The sequence below is a fragment of the Garra rufa genome, chromosome 12 (genome assembly GCF_049309525.1).
Source record: "Garra rufa chromosome 12, GarRuf1.0, whole genome shotgun sequence".
Lineage (NCBI taxonomy): Eukaryota > Metazoa > Chordata > Actinopteri > Cypriniformes > Cyprinidae > Garra > Garra rufa.
In genome coordinates this window covers 34,947,440-34,964,805 of record NC_133372.1, presented here as the reverse complement: position 1 = coordinate 34,964,805, position 17,366 = coordinate 34,947,440, and the positions used below count along the sequence as shown (strand labels likewise).

Below are 17,366 nucleotides of genomic sequence, written 5' to 3'. Positions count from 1 at the left end.
AAAACTTAAAACATATCACAATATTAGTTTAATCATTCAATCAAGATAATTCCAAAGTTTGTGCGGAGAGAAGCGCGCTTAGCAGGACATGGAGACACCAGTGCAATGTGGAATTTCTTTTTTGCTCATAAAGGTAAGAGTAATATACCACCCGGGCCGGAACTGTAAAGGGTCTACCTTAGTTTGTGTGTACTCACAGTATCAACAAAATGTGCTCTTAAAGAAAACAAACAGAATACGCTTGATATCTTTGGTTTAAACAGGAGCGCTTCACAATAATTAACCGAAACCCAGGTAATTGCCTCACAAACACAATATCTATAGAAAGCTTTAAATTATTATTTTACTATAAAACGAAATAATTAAAATCGAAAACAAAACTCTTTCATTAGCTAATCCATAAAGATGCATTAGGCATTAATGAGCAGATGGCAGGATCGTCAATTTCATCTTTGCAACACTGAATCAGAAAATACTAGTTTATTAATAAGTAATTCGAATATTTTCTTAATTTTTGCCCTGACACATTCATGGTAATTACTTTTGCTGGGGCTTTGAGGCCAGTTTTGCGTGCATTTGAATGCGGAACTCTTCCAGCTGGTCGCTGCTGATGGCAGGACACTAAACACCGCCATAGCAGAATGAATGTAGCAGAAAGTTAGTCAAGTTATCCCGTTCCAGCGTGCAAAGTCACATGACTTTAATGCGCACTGAGGAATTTAATTTGAGAGGCTTCTTGATGGGAAATGCAGCATGTACACCACAGCAAGCCGCTGTCTTGACGGATAGTATTTTTAGTTTATTTAGTCTATATATTTGGCAGATGTAAAGCATACATGTATGTTTTTTGTGTTAGTCCATTTTTATTTTATTATTATTATTATAACATTTCAAGGAGCAACACTTTCGTGCACTTTCTAAAGATTTTAGTTCTGTTTTTGAATAAAGGGTTGTAAATCCCTTGTTTTTTTTTGTTTGTTTTTATACGATTCATCGATTAATCGAAAAAATAATCGTCAGATTAATCGATTATTAAAATAATCGTTAGTTGCAGCCCTAATCAGAATAAATTAATTTTTTAAATAAGAAAACAGTAAAGTCTTATTTTATATAGTAATAATATTTCACATTACTGTATTTGGTGAACATAAGTGAAAAAAAAAACATTAAAGAAACTTACCAACCCTAAAATTTGGAATGGTAGTGTATCATATTTATTTATTTTGGGGTGAACTACTGCCGAAAGAATCATTCTTTATAAGAATTATTCATTACTTTATCTGATGCTGTTGACCATATTTGTCTTTGCATGTGTCTCCCCTGTCTCTATCTCGCACGCTGTTACCCAGCATCTCAGTAACTCCCCTGACTGCACAGAAGGTGTCATGGGGGTCCAGGTCTGGGGTTCAGCGAAGCTGCCTGGTAACAAAGCCTATTGTAACCTCTCATTATAAACAGACCTGAATGCTGGTGTGTCTTACTGAATCAACTCACAGTGGACCACACAGTCTTTCTCTTTCTTCATTCGTGGCAAAAGACAACAATAGGACGAGACAACATGGATACTCTCTGAGCAATTAAGGTCTGGGAGAGGACAGAGACGTTCTCTCACCAGAATGGTCATGCCACTCCATTTTACTGTCAGTAAACAAGCAGCAACATTTAAAAAATTACACTAATCTTAGGGCCCTATGATTTCCACACTGCAGAAAACATGGAACCCAGACATAAAAATGGAATTTACTGTTGTATAACGCAGAATGTCATGGAATTTGCCAAATTTTGTATGAATAAATCAAAAGTAGATCAGTAAATCAAATTGCAATATGGACTATTGTATGTGAATATTAAGCCATAAAAATACCATTTAAAAATGATAAATTCTCAATTTTCGGCGTGTCTGTGTGTGAATGAATGGCGTAGACATACAGTTTTGTTTACTACACACAAACTGATGCGCACATGGTGCTCGTAGTGTTTTTAGCCTCAATATACGAGTACGTGAACATGAAAACATAGTCTCTAGAACTGCTCTGAGTCACTTTGTATGCCTTTAACCCTTTCTTTTGAGAAAAACTATAGTCATATCATGTACAAACACTTAAACTTAAAGGTCTTCACAGCAACCCATCAAAATAAAGGTTTGTTTTAAGATTAACTAAGAAAATTATTATTAAAACATTATTTTTCAAGGTATATTTACCAGAAAAAAGCTACCTGAATGTAAGATGATTTTTTTTTTTTTGTAAAATCAGCTAATTAGAGATGTTTTTTTGATTATTAAAATTTAATAAAACCATTAAAATGCAATGCAGAAATTAATCATAAACACAGAATTTGGTAAAATAAAACTGATCTTAAAAATAAAATAATAAAATGTATTTTATAGGGCCTTAGAAATGTTATTTATTTTAAAGGGATGGTTCGGAGTAGAATTGACTTCATTGCTATGCACTCCGAAGCCCATCTAAATACCCCATCCGAAGTTTTTTTTACCTTAGTCGAACATTTATGGAGATATTAGAGTTTTTCGAATTGCTTGTTACAGGAGTGAATGGTACATGTGATGTATCTCGTAAATTGCACCACTAAACGTGCAAGTAATCTTACCAAACTTGTGCAGTAGTGTAAATAGTTTATGTACTCACAAAACGCTGCATCAGAACATTTGTAAGTCCACCATGAGTGTTTTAAAAACACATTTACTGTACTTAAACTACTTTTTTTAAGTTTGGAGTCAGTAAGATATTTTCAAATTTTTTATTCAGCAAGAATGTATTAAATTGATCAAAAGTGAAAGCAAAGGCTTTTACATAGTTACAAAAATTATATATTTCAAATAAATGCTGTTGTTTTGAACATTGACTTGAGCACCAAATCAGCATATTAGAATGATTTCTGAAGATTATGTGACACTGCTCATGTGACAGCTTTACCAACACAGGAATAAATTACATTGTAATATATTTAAAATCGAACATTTTAATGATATTTCAGAATAATACTGTTTTTACAGCATTGTTTCTTAAATAAGTGCAGCCCTAACAAGCATAAAATACTTCTTTCAAAAAGATGAAAAGATCTATAAACAATAGTGTACATTTACACTACTTGAAACTTTTTTGATCAATTTACATTGTAATCTATATGTTTACAACAGATTTCTCAAATAATATATATATAGCTGCAGCCCTACTTAATTTGAACACAGCTTGAATTTGACTATTTTCAGTCTAAAAACTGAAAGAAAATTTTAAAAGGAGCGAAGTCAGGAAACATATATGAGGTTATTTTCATTCTGTCTGACACATTTCCATCTGTCCTCACAAAACACAACCAGCATGGGAGAGCTATAAGAGACACACACAGCTTACAAACAGAGCATCTTTGTCTTACATCAGTGCAGAATACCAACCCAGCCTGTTTCTCAAAGTGACAAGTGAGAAGATTTGCCTCTTTTTCCCAAAACTGCTCTCCAACAGCAATAGAAAAATGTTTTGAAACTCTGCATGAGTTTCTGCATTAGGTTACACTCCAGAAAGAAACACATCAAAACCGGCTGACAGTGCAACCATTTATCCAGACCGGATAACCTTTGCTTCTGAGGCTGTTTTATAACAAGGCAGCCATCTACGCCCCTGACGCTTTTAAACGCCTTTGAAGCGAACGGTGTATCAGAAATGAGAAGCTGAAGACAGATAGAAAATAGAACATGAGGGGAGTGATAGTGTCAGAAACGAGTGAATGTGAATGCCGATTAGCAATGAGAAAGGTAAAACACACAGGCTGCAGATGAGTGTTACAGGACAAGACAAGAGTGTGCGAGCGCCGTGAACATGGCTGTGTTTTACAAGAAGAGATAACAAAAAAAACTGATGACAGACAAAATATCTCTGTGTCTGCAAAGAAAGAAGATAGTTCTTGTACAGACAATAACAGCAAACAAAATGTATTTTGTAGATAACTGAGATGAATTATTTATGTTCAGAAGTTGCTTGTTTATATCTTCTCAGTTGTTTTCTTTACATTTAAACTTTGTGTCATGTTTTCCCAGAATTCCTTAACAGAGATTAAATAGACAAAAATGAAATAATTTTTGACCTTAAATAAGAGTGCAGAGATATATATGTGGACAGCATAATTCAGATAATTTGGTCTTAAATATGAGCAGAGAAACTGAGAAAATTCATACCGAAATGTCGTTTGACTGCAGACTTTGATATTTGAAATTAAAGGAACAATTCATTTAAGTAAGATTTAATTTGTGTTTTTTTGTTCCTATAGGAAAGTGATGCTCTAACGTGGCCATCTCATGCAAATTTGTAAGTATTTTACACTATGCTAATTTGAACAATTTGGTTCAATCTCACTCGTACATTTTCGTATTAAAGGAGTAGTTCACTTTCAGAACAAAAAATTTACAGATAATGTACTCACCCCCTTGTCATCCAAGATGTTCATGTCTTTCTTTCTTCAGTCGTATGGAAATTATGTTTTTTGAGGAAAACATTTCAGGTTTTCTCTCCATATAATGGACTCCTATGGTACCCCCGAGTTCGAACTTCCAAAATGCAGCTTCAAAGGGCTCTAAACGATCATAGCCGACGAAAGAAGGGTCTTATCTAGCAAAACAATCGGTTATTTAAAAAAAAAAAAAAATTACAATTGATATACATTTTAACCTCAAATGCTTGTCTTGTCTAGCTCTGTGTGTACTCTGTTTAGAGATTAAAAAAGTATATAAATTGTAAACGTTTTTTTAGAAAATAACCGATCGTTTCGCTAGATAAGACCCTTCTTCCTCGGCTGTGATCATTTAGAGCCCTTTGAAGCTGCATTTAAACCGCATTTCGGAAGTTCAAACTCGGGGGCAACATAGAAGTCCATTATATGGAGAGAAATCCTGAAATGTTTTCCTCAAAAAACATTATTTCTTTAAGACTGAAGAAAGAAAGACATGAACATCTTGGATGACAAGGAGGTGAGTACATTATCTGTAAATTTTTGTTCTGAAAGTGAACTACTCCTTTAACTCCTAGAGCGTAAGATGGTTCAGGGATGAACCTTCATGCTTGCTTTTTCTAAAAAATCGTACAAATTCACATAAAATGGCCACCTCAGTAAACAACTGATTTGTCATTAAACCACAAAAAGGCCAATCAAGGCAAGACATCTTTCTCACAGCTGGTCCTGACATCCAACAAACACCATGACATATTGCAAAAATGAAAAGCACGAGTCTCCTTGGATATATGATGGTTTTCTCCAAATGAATGTCTCTCTGCCACATACACACCCACAACTAACCCAATGAGCGACTCATGTGAGGAGCTATGACCCAGACCTCACTCATAATGAATGTCTGCACTCTCTCTCGTCTCATGGGAGCGCTTCCACACTCCTTCAGGGAGTGACATGTTAGACACCTCCCCTGGGAGCAGAGAGGATGAAAATATAGGACTGAAAAAAGAAGCTAAGGAAGACAACCAGAAGACAGTAATGAAATAGAGAATTGGGAATTGATGGAAAACAGCACACAAATGCAAGAAGCAAGATAGAGAGAGAAAAAAACTAACAAAAGGATGGACAGATAGACAAGCGATGTGATTTAAAGTGGCATGTATCCATCTATCCATCAATTATTGGTAGATAGAGGGTAGAACTCATAAATCATGGTATTTCAATATAGGGGATGTCAACGTAAAAAAATACATAGAAACATATATATACACACACAGTTGAAGTCAAAAGTTTACATACCCCTTTGCAGAATCTGCCAAATGTTGATTATTTTACCAAAATAAGAGGGATCATACAAAATGCTTTTTATTTAGTACTGACCTGAATAAGATATTTCACATAAAAGACGATTACTTATAGTCCACAAGAGAAAATAACAGCTGAATTTATTAAAATGATCCCGTTCAAAAGTTTACATACTCTTGATTCTTAATACTGTGTTGTTACCGGAATGATCCACAGCTGTGTTTCTTTGTTTAGTGATAGTTATTCATGAGTCCCTTGTTTGTCCTAAACAGTTAAATTGCCTGCTGCTCTTTAGAAAAATCTTTCAGGTCTCACAAATTCTTTGGTTTTTCAGCATTTTTGTGTATTTAAACCCTTTCCATCAATGACTGTATGGTTTTGAGACTTTTCACACTGAGGACAACTGAGGGACTCATATACAACCATTACAGAAAGTTCACTAAACTAAACGCTCACTAATGCTTCAGAAGGAAACACGATACATTGAGAGCCGGGGGTGTAAACTTTTGAACAGAATGAAGACGTGTATATTTTTTATTATATTGCCTAAATTTTTATATTGCCTTTTTATTTTTATTTAGTACTGCCCTTCGGAAGCTACTGAAGATACTAGAATACTAGTATACCTAGAAGACATTTTTCTGAAGGGACCTGAAGGATTTTTCTGAAGAACAGCGTATTCTTGAACTACTGATGGACTATTTTAACAATGTTTTTCCTACATTTCTGGGCCTTGTCAGTTGAGTTGCTGTCTATGCAGGGTCAGAAAGCTCTCAGATTTCTTCATAAATATCTTAATTTGTGTTTAGAAGATGACTGAAGGTCTAACGGGTTAACAACTTAAGAATGTTCATTAATTTGACAAGATTCAACATAGATCTTGAGTTTTTTTTAAGTTAAACAACTGTGACAAGCACATTTAGTCAAACTACTAAACAAAACTAAACTCAAATTTAAATGTAAAATATAAAATAAAAGCTCATTTAAAATATTAAAGGAACACTCCACTTTTTTGGAAATAGGCTCATTATCACTATCTTATCAGCCTAGAAAATTGAAGCTTTGCATTTCCACCGGTCTTAGTACACGGTATAACTACAGAAGAGTCAAGTTTCAAATATCGAAACTCGTTGGTCATTTTTGAACGCGATGCTACTGGTCTAATAGGATTCAATGATCTATGCTAAGCTATGCTAAAAGTGATATCGCCAGAACAGGAGAACGGCTGAATGGATTTCAAAACGGTAAAACTCAACTTATTAACTCAGGGGGAGTTGGAGAATGAGCCTATTTCCAAAAAAAGTGGAGTGTTCCTTTAATAAATACTACAATAGTATATAAATAATTAGGTAAAGAATGGTTCATGATACCATGTCCAAATATTCATAGTATTGCTTTGGCATGTCCCAAAAAAAAAAAAGGTACTTTGATACATAACATGGTTCTGAATGATTACCACATGCCAAGGTACTTAAAATAATACCATGGTACACATCTAAAAAAACTATGACACCAGGGTACTTTTGTAGCATTTTTGTTAGTGACAAAAAGAGGAAGGCAGTGAAGAAAAAGTAAGAGAGGGGGTGTAGGAGTGCAGGGTCTCTATATATAGCCCTGCTGCTGTCACCTCCACTCTCCTCTCGCTGTGACAGTTTAGATCCAGCGCCGCAGCACAGGATGCTAGGATGCACCGCCACCTTGACACAAACAGCTCTGAGACAGTGTCTGCTGCACCCTGGCATCACATGCAAACATGTTTGGTCTAAAATAAGACAACAAAATGTAGCACAGTCGAGATATTCCACAGAAAAACGATTATCTGAAAGACTAGACACTATAATTCAGTTAATATATCACACGACCACATCACCCTTGGCAAAAACAAACACAACAAAGAGTAGAGAACAAAGAACAGGCCTTTTTTTTCTGAGCCCACGCTTGTCTACGTCCCGTGCAGCCTTTTCTAAGTGATTCTTATGAAGCTGAAACTCAATGTAGGGTCAAGAGGTTAAGTTTATTACTCTGCCAAGAGCTCCATTAGAGAAAGCCTCACGGGAACAGCTCAGAATAATGCATTTTTGATGATTCCCATCGCTTTTGGTTTTTAATACCGTTGTGATCCGACGCTGCGGTTTCGCTTATAAAGCGAGAGCTTCACTAAGCCTGCACGTTTCAGCTAAAATTGGAAAACCTTAGTTTTACCTGAAGACAAACACATTTTTCTGGTTGATCAAGAGAAGATTAGTACAAGATGCCGACTGAGGGTTGGGCCAAAAGTAAGGATAAATGAACACAGTGCACAATCCTTTCCAAATAGTTTCCCATCAACGCCACAGGTGAGCTGGACGCTGAAGTAATAATCGCAACTGAATGGCACTACAGTCTGCATGCAGCTGTAAGTTAGTGTCTCTCCAGCGTGCGACTGAAAGAGACAGCGTCTCACCTTCTGTCTAAGCAGATCTCCTAGGCATATCTTGGCAGGTTGAAGGAGGTTCATCTTTCAGAAAGACACTGATTGCTCCGGGGCTCCTCTCTCTCTCTCTCACACATATGCTTTCTCATTCTCTGTATCTGTGTGCATTGTCAGAGGGAAGCACTTAGTGAAGTCTCTAGTGTCGCAATTGACCCAGTTAGAACTCAGGTAAAGACAACATGAAGGATAAACCTAATCATGTCATGAGTGGAAAGTATTGAGTATAAAATAAGTATTAGGTTATAAAGACTTCTTTATTTCTTCTTTCCTTATCTTACTTGTGCCATCATCTAACGATCAATTAAAGTTCATCTTTTACATTACCATTAAAATGTAATCTTTAGCAAATCCCAGAATTAATATGTAATGCCTGAATTCACATGTAGCATTTAAAATGTAGACAAATTAAACCGATTTATTCATAATCAGTCATAAAATGAAGCATGCATAGCGTTTTTCTTTCTTTCTTGTTCTCTGTGTGCTACAATTAGGGTTGCAAAAATGTGGAAAATTTCCAGTAAATTTTGGATACACTCCAGAAATTTTGGAAACCGTCCAGGGTTGTTTTTTTTGTAATTTTACTGGGATTTTTGGAAAGTTCCTGGAAATTCACCAGAAATTTTCCACCCCTTTGCAACCCTAGCTACAATTTAAGAAAGTTCATTCCTTTTCAATAAATGTCTTCAACCCACTTTTTATCTTTGTTTATCTAATGGCAACACTAAAAGATAACATGCTTAACCCTCTGGTGCTCTTCGTTTAGCAGTCACACGTGTGCTCTTCGCGGTCAGAAGTGACCGGACACCTGTAACGCATCCTGTAATTTTTTCAGTAAAACCATTCCAATTCATTTTTGTTTAATAATATTTTTTCTTTTTTCTTTTGCATTTTGAGAGGGTTTTGTGGTAATAATGAATATTTATGCTGTAATTAATATCCATTTTTTGCCATTGAGAATAATAAAAAAATTTATTTAAATTTTTTTTTTAATTTTTTTTTAATGAATGCAGTATTTCAGGTTGAAATAGAGACTCAGCCATTCAACACTAATTTTTGAAGGCAGATTAGCGCCATCTGTTGGTAAAAAACGAGAAAAACATCAGTAATGGCAGGTGTAACTTGATGCCTGTATAGTTCTCTACAAAGCAGCTTGTGAATTGCCTAGTTGTTTTTAGACAATTGATTCAGCATTTTTATTAGGTGGAATAGTTGAACATACATTTAAACAATCTCAAAGACTATTTCTTATCCAGTTTGGGATAGTTTTTTGTTATTAATATGATTTGAAGTGTTAATTTTTTGTATATGCAAGAGAGTGTGTGTCTTTTGCACTCTGGATATGTAATTTTTTTATACATATATTTTTATTTTATTTTACATCTTCTCAATTTGCTGTGTTTCAGTTCATTTGTGCATGTGTGTGTGGATGTGTGAGAAAGAGACAGAAAAATTCTGTACATTTTTGTATTTTTGTCGATTTCCCATTCATTTCCTGATGTCGGTCATTTTTGACCAAAGAGCACAAGTTTTTTTTTTTTTTTTTGGAATCGTGCCCTCATTTTTTATGTGTGTCCATAAAAGTCACTGAATTTGGTAGCGTTCTCATGAAGCTGTGATTTTTAAAAAAAATTCAAAACCGAAAATGTTTTGGTCAAAAGTGACCGAATAGAGGTGAGTATATTAGTGTGTTTGTGTGTGTGTGTGTGTGTGTGTCTGTCTGTGAATGGGTGTGTTTTAGAGTGTCACCCCTTCACTGCTGTGTACTTTTTTCAGCATTGTGGAGGATTTGTAGATTGTACACACAAAAATTCTCTGAATATTTGTATTTTTGTCAATTTCCCATTCATTTCCAATGGTCGGTCATTTTAGACCGAAGAGCACAAGTTTTTATTTTATTATTAGTTTTTTTTAATCGTGCCCTAATTTTTTGTGTGTGTTCACATTCCAAATGCCATAAAAGTCAATGAATTTGGTACTGTTCTGATGAAGCTGTGATTTTTTGAAAAATTCTAAACCGAAAATGTTTTGGTCAAAAGTGACCGAATAGAGGTGTGTATATTAGTGTGTGTGTGTGTGTGTGTGTGCGTGTGTGTGTGAATGGGTGTGTTTATGAATGGGTGTGTTTTAGAGTGTCACCCCTTCACTGCTGTGTACTTTTTTTCAGCATTGTGGAGGATTTGTAGATTGTACACACAAAAATTCTCTGAATATTTGTATTTTTGTCGATTTCCCATTCATTTCCTATGGTCGGTCATTTTAGACCGAAGAGCACAAGTGTGACTATTTTTTTTACGACCACTTAGCCTGCTTGAATCATGCCCTCAATTTTTTTTTGTGTTGACATTCCAAATGGCATAAAAGTCACCGAGTTTCATGTCATTCCGATTAAGCAGTGATTTTTAAAAATTCAAAACAGAAAATTTTTCGGTCAGAAGTGACCGAAGAGCACCAGAGGGTTAAAGGATTAGTTCACTTCCAGAAATCAAGGTTTTTGAGAAAAACATTCAAGGATTTTTCTCCATATAGTGGACTTCAATGGGGATCAACAGGTTTCAATGCATTTCAAAGGGCTCTACACGATCACCGTCAAGGAATAAGGGTCTTATCTAGCCAAACGATCAGTCATCAGTCACAAGTATATACTTTTTACTGCAAATGCTAATCTTGCATAAGCTCGGCTTGGGTACCAACCCAAAGTGAACATGCAAAGGAAGTCACCCTTTACAATAAACGATTTTTGAACCGGAGTTCCTCTACAGAGTGGACTTCAATGACAGCCAACAGGTTGAAGGTCCAAATTGCAGTTTCCATTATCCATTATATACACAATATAATGGATATTTTGAACTAATCAGAGAAAGCTAGTGAATTCAAAAATGTGATGAGATGTTAATTGCAACACGTTTTGAAATACAAAATGATCTTGGAAGCTGTAACGAACAGCGTTTTCAGTAGCTGTATTATTTGAGATAATGTTCTTACTGCAGCAGTGTAATGGTCTAATTGGGTGTTTGGATATATTTGTATAGCAGTTTTTTCTGCTTTTTTAGGCACGGATGATTACGCATCCAGGTGTTACTCAGAAATAATGAAATGAACAGCGAGAATAGAGTTAAATGCTTTTAAATGGGCTGCGGATTAGCATTACAAGCATTTATATCAGGAATTTGTTCGCTCTTTCCCACAGAGCAAGGACGGATCACCCTGACAATGACCTGCTTCTGTTTTTTGGGGTCACAACCTCAGCCTCCGGCACCCTCAAATAGACTGTTATTAGGGCTTGTTTGAAGATAAAAAAAAGCCTCCAGCACAGACAAATGCACACACACATATATTGTGCCAAGGTTGGAAGATAATTTTTAAACTTTTAGATAATTTTCAGTATGCTTGAGTATTTGCTAGTACTGGTAAGCTAAAACAGTATAAAAAGAAATGCACATGGGCCAGGTCTGGTTTACCACCATTCATCACCTACAGAACCATGATGTTTTATGACACTTCAAAACATCAAGCATCTAAGCGAGTTCACAGGATCGTACGCCAAAGATAAATATATCTGATGTTATTCTGCCAGCATGTTTAATAAAATGATGAACTCAAACCTAGTAATAACCACATATACAATCAAACATGCTTAAATCTTAACCTATAAATACAAATAAAACATTAATGTATCTTTTTAAATTGCTTTGTTCAAAATTTCTGTATTTAAAAAGACAGTCACACTAGCTTTTGTGTTCCATTCACTTCTATTCATATGCATGCAATTCACACATGTGTAGTATATTTTTATCTTTAGTTTTGCAAAGTACTAAACAGCGAATATTTTACAGCAAATTATACAGCAAAAAGACATTTAATCAATAAATGACACTGGCTGACCTCTCCGATAAGACTTTTAGATGCAAGAAATCCAGTTTGACCAGATGCAGCTATATTTTCATATTTTTTACATTTATCATTACTTAATATTTTTGATTTATTATTAGACCAGAAGCCTTAAAGTGTGACATTATATCCACATTATTTGAAAACACACAAACTTCTGGATCATGGATTGATCTATAAGCTACACTGGACCACAAAACCACTTAAGTATCATGGGTATATTTGTAGCAATAGACAAAAATACACTGAATGTCTCAAAATTATCAATTTTAACTTTTATGCCAAAAATAATTAGGATATTAAGTAAAGATCATGTTCCATGAAGACATTTTGTAAATTTCCTACCATAAACAGACAAATTCTTACATTTTAATTAGTAATATGCATTGGTAGGAACTTAATTTGAACAACTTTAAATGTGATTTTCTCAGTATTTTGATTTTAATTGCACTTTCAGATTCTAGATTTTCAAATAGTTGCAGCTCAGCCAAATATTGTCATATCCTACATCAATCGAAAACGTATTTATTCGTATTTATGACCCTTATGACTGGTTTTGTGGTCCAGGGTCACATATGAAGTATACAGAGTTTAAAAGCACTTTACTTTTTTCGATAACTCCTAAAGCTTTTTTCTCACTGTTTTAGTGTTTCTATAGACCGCAACCCAGGTGATGAATAGCAATGGAAAAAGCAGCACACTACTTTAAATGCCTAATTTAATTGTGATAATTTATGCATTGCCGCCAATGTCACCTAGTAGCTGTGATGCACCTTGAGATACTTACTTTAAAGTGTTCTTTGTCTGAGAACATTTGTCTAAATTGAGCAATAAGTGCTCTGCCTCTCAGAGAATCGACTGATGGAATTTAAATTAAAACAGTGTGCATAAACAACACCCGTGGCACCATTTTCAAACACACACACACAAAATACCAATTCAACACATGCAGCATTCCTCCTTGAATTATCCCTGGGTTCTCCTAACCACAGTAAAGTGATATAATACGCATAAACATGGCCATAAATCCACTGTCATGTCCAAAAATGAGGAGTTATGTGAGGGCTCACGTGCAAAGAAATAAACTTAGGCTGTCATGTGACTCTTCATAAGTCCTCTGGGCTACCTTTTAGCATGTAAATCCCAAGCTTGAGGCAGAGATACATGGGAAAGAGGGGATTTAAAAAGAAGTGAAAAAAGAAGGGCAAATGTAATACATCATAGCTACTCCCATAAAAAAAGAGAAAAGACAAGAGCTATAGAAAAGAGTCTGAACTTGTAATAAGTCATGCCTGCAGAGCCCTAGACCTCGAACTTCACAGATGATTGGGCTTCCAGGGATGTTCTTGTGGTTAGGACTGTCTGAAATGCGTAAGGGCACATGAAGACACCAGTATCTGCTCTCTTAACTCACCGACACCGCTAACAGCAGCCAAGTCCTCCCTCAGAGCCGAAAACTGACTCTGTCTGGCTGAGTTCCCTGCACTCCCTCTCTACATGCTCATACTAGAGAATAAGACTACAGCAGAAAGAGGGAGATCTTAGTGAACCGCAGTTAATGTGTGTGTGTGCGTGGGTGCATTTATGTGTTCAAGCTTGTGTGCATGTATGAGGGACTTACTAGTGAATTATACCTGAATCCCCCCAGGGAGGATCACTTAAAAGGTATTAATTTCTTTCTTTATGCTGTTTTTCTTAAACCGGACCTCAAGCTAAATGGAATCATTACAGTCCATGCATGAAATTAAAGCCACTACTATATCAAACTCGTTAGCATTTAAACAACACATTACAACAAAGGGTTGTTTTCGAAATTCAGAACTTAAGAATAGATTCCCTTTCAATTCATAAGGGTTGAAGTTAAACTGAATTGGCCACAATGCACAGAAAGTAGAATTAGAATCTGAATCAAATGATAGTAAAAGGCTAACTGCATTCAAATCAATCTATCTATCTATCTATCTAGGTGCAGGGAACATGGAGAAAGACACTGTTTGTTTAGCATATAGTACCGACATTGTAACAATACTAAGCTTGAAAATCAGTGAACTTATCTTTTAAGACCTAAAAGACTTTCGAACAAGGCTTTTGCCAAGTGAACTTCCAAATTTGTCTTAATTTTTTTTCTTTTCAAGTTACAAATGACACTTTTTGAATTTGAATTTGAATTCAAACTGCAATTGTGCATCCCATTTAGTTTGTTGCAAGAATAAAATGACATTTACAAGGCATTTTCAGTTGATGATGATCTCATGGCTCAAACAGTCACATTTAAGTAACTGAGAGGGATATGAAACAGGATGTCTTGTGTGTCTCAAAGAGTAAAGGCACAGAGGCAAGCAATTACAACGTAAGCCTGGATTTGGGTTAGCCATCATAATGATTTTCTAATGGCACATTCAAGTACAAAACCAAAACAAGATCCCACTAAGCTTGAAGCTGTTTGTGGGAGAGAACAGAATGTTTAGTGAGTTAAAACCCTAAACAAATGTAGCCGTCTTTACAAGACGTTCCCTCTCAGGGGAGGAACATGATTCAAGTGTTTAATCAAAGCTTTTGGACAGAACTAAAAACTACAATCCATCCAAAGGGCCTTCACCAAGTCCTACAAAAAGCAGACTAGATCTTTAATTTCATCCACTGTTGCACTAGCGTTCTGAGAATCTCCAGAAACTCGCAGATCATATTTTGTCATATCGTAAGCTGGAATATCCCATCCAGCGCATGCATGTAGCATGTCTCCAGTGTATATCTTGGCAGTACAGAGTGGTCAGTGTCAGTGTTGACTGACAGAAGTACACTACAATTGGACATAGAGGTCCTGGGAAACAAAGCAGACCAATGTCGTATACAGTATCAGTATTCCATTTTGGAAGAAACACTGTAAACATATAGTTTAAGCCTAAAAGCAAATACAGCCTTCCAACTGCAATTCCAGAGAATAAAATTACAATAAAAATTCACTGTTATGAGAAATCATGGATGCGTAGTCCTGGAAAATGGGCTACTACCAAGAACATGGATATTCAGATTCAGAAAAAAAAAACAGTTCAGAGAATCCCAAGGGAAATACTGTTTCAGAAGTAAAAACTAATTGCATTGCTTAGCCAACCAAGCCGTGCACGAACCCCAACCGACCCAACATGAAATCCAATTCCCCCAGCAAGGGTTAAACTCACAGTCAGTGTCGCGCAGATTCTGAATTTAGGTCTTTGCTGGCTGGTAGACATGCTCAATCCCAAAGAGTGTTTGAAAAACCAATTAAAGAAACACAATAACGGCCAACAGAAAGGAAAATTAGTTCAGGCAGCAGACTGTGAAAACTCCTTGAATTAGAAAGGTGAAACAGACAGGTAACCTAAGAAGGAAAGTAGCTTGCTCAGCAAAAAAAAAAAAAAAAAAAAAAAACTGAAGAGATTCCCATAAAACCCTATTGCCTAATACCACAATAGAAGCATATGCACTGAAAGTTAATATTATCAGACTCTGGTTTCCTGGAAACACTGAGGATGAAAATAATAACGCATATTTCCCATGCAATCTAATCAGCTGCAGTTGTTTATATATGTCTATGTTAATTTGAACAGGAAAGCAGTGGATGTCATCCACAGAGCAGCAACAGTGTAAAACACAGCATATATAGCAGAAATGCATCTTACCTTTGAAGGACAGGAAGACTCGAGGAACAGAAGCGGGTGGCAGGGAAGACAAAGGGCTGCTGTGGACCGAGACAGCTGAGAACACAGAGACCAGAAGGGTCCACAGCACCAAAGTCCCGGCTCCCTGCATGATCACTTTATCCAAAGACCCACAAGAGATTTATTCGGTCCTGCATGGGAAGGGAGGGAGGACGGGGTTGAGGATCCGCAGATATATTCATGATTGAGATTTCACGTAAAATTTTCACTTATCTTTTTAGTGAATGGAAGAAAATGTAATTTGTTAATAGAGATAGAACGCTAAGTCAGAGGGTGAATGATATCTTCAGAGATGTTTAGACACTTCTACCAATAAATGGTAAAATATGTTGTGGAAACCCTCCACTTTGTCATAATTGATTTATTATTATTAAAATATTCATAATGCATATTGTTTTTATTGCTGTAGTATAATGACCATTTAGTTAATTGTGACAAAAATAAACATATTAATATTTTTTAATTACTCAAAATATCCAGTGAAGAATTACAACTAATGCTTTTTTTTTTAACTTAACTCAAATCAAATAAATTCATCAGCATATGACTTGCAAATGAACTTTAGTTATTAATAGCAGTGTCATACCCATTTCCAGCAAAAAATCGCTCAATAAATTGTTCAAAATATCCAATTTCATCGGATTTCAGTGATCCTCTTAAAAATTGTGTATAAAAACAGTTGGATAATAACTGCACTCCTGATCTTCTGTACAAACAAGTATTTATGATTTAGTACGTGACGTGAAACATAAAAACATCACAAAATAAACTGAAATGAACGCAGAACTCACCTACAAGACGTCCGTCACAAATGATCCTGTGTGTCCCGGTGTACAAATCATTTGCAATCCAACGCAAAGGAAACGTACAGAAAACCAAACAACGCGTCCAGTCAAAAGTAACTGCATGCACGTGTCCACAAAGTACTTGTTCCTTGAAACTAAATTATGTGACTGTGATTCCGTGGCAGCTCAAATGAAGTGCGCGTATCCCCTCTTGCCCGGAGTTTTTAAACGCGTCTCGTGTATTTTTGTCCACCCAGCAGCAGCGGCGGCGGCGTCAAGCGCGCTTCAGGTCCACTGACTGTCTGCTGCTGAAGTAGTCTGGCAGGTGGATGGAGCGCTGTTACTCCCCCTGGGCGGAGACTTACCTTAAAAGTAACACCCATTTATGTTTTGAACGCAATTAGGCATTGCAAATACAGGCGGCGAAATCAAAACAAAAACACGGGACATGTTAGTAATGGGGGTGCCCTGCTTATCTTCACTAAATCACACGCAAACACGCGAACGCTCGCTGCGCTCTCACTCTCTATCACCCTGGGCGACGCCCACGCGTTACACGCGTTCACGACAGTAGCAGACAGTTATTTGAAGATAAAAGACTACATCCTCAGTGCATTGTTCTTGAAATAAAAGAAACAATGTGTCTATAATTATAGGGTAATAATATGTATATTCAGGTCTATTAAACATTAAGATACAATCACCTTTTATGGAAAACGTGTCTTTTTCTGATACTTAAGTGCCATATTGGTGGTA

At 36.0% G+C, this 17,366-nt stretch overlaps 1 protein-coding gene across 1 annotated transcript in view; it reads right to left on the bottom strand.

Moving 5' to 3' along the window:
• LOC141346273 (semaphorin-3F-like) overlaps window positions 1–17,059 on the bottom strand; it is a 63,693-nt gene extending 46,634 nt beyond the window's left edge. Inside the window, exons 1-2 of the mRNA XM_073851139.1 lie at window positions 16,617–17,059; window positions 15,787–15,956 (exon numbers count right to left, since the gene is read on the bottom strand). Of these exons, the coding sequence (XP_073707240.1) occupies window positions 15,787–15,916 (130 nt within the window). The 5' untranslated portion in view covers window positions 15,917–15,956; window positions 16,617–17,059. The remainder of the gene's footprint in view (window positions 1–15,786; window positions 15,957–16,616) is intronic.
• Window positions 17,060–17,366: the final 307 nt, after the last annotated feature.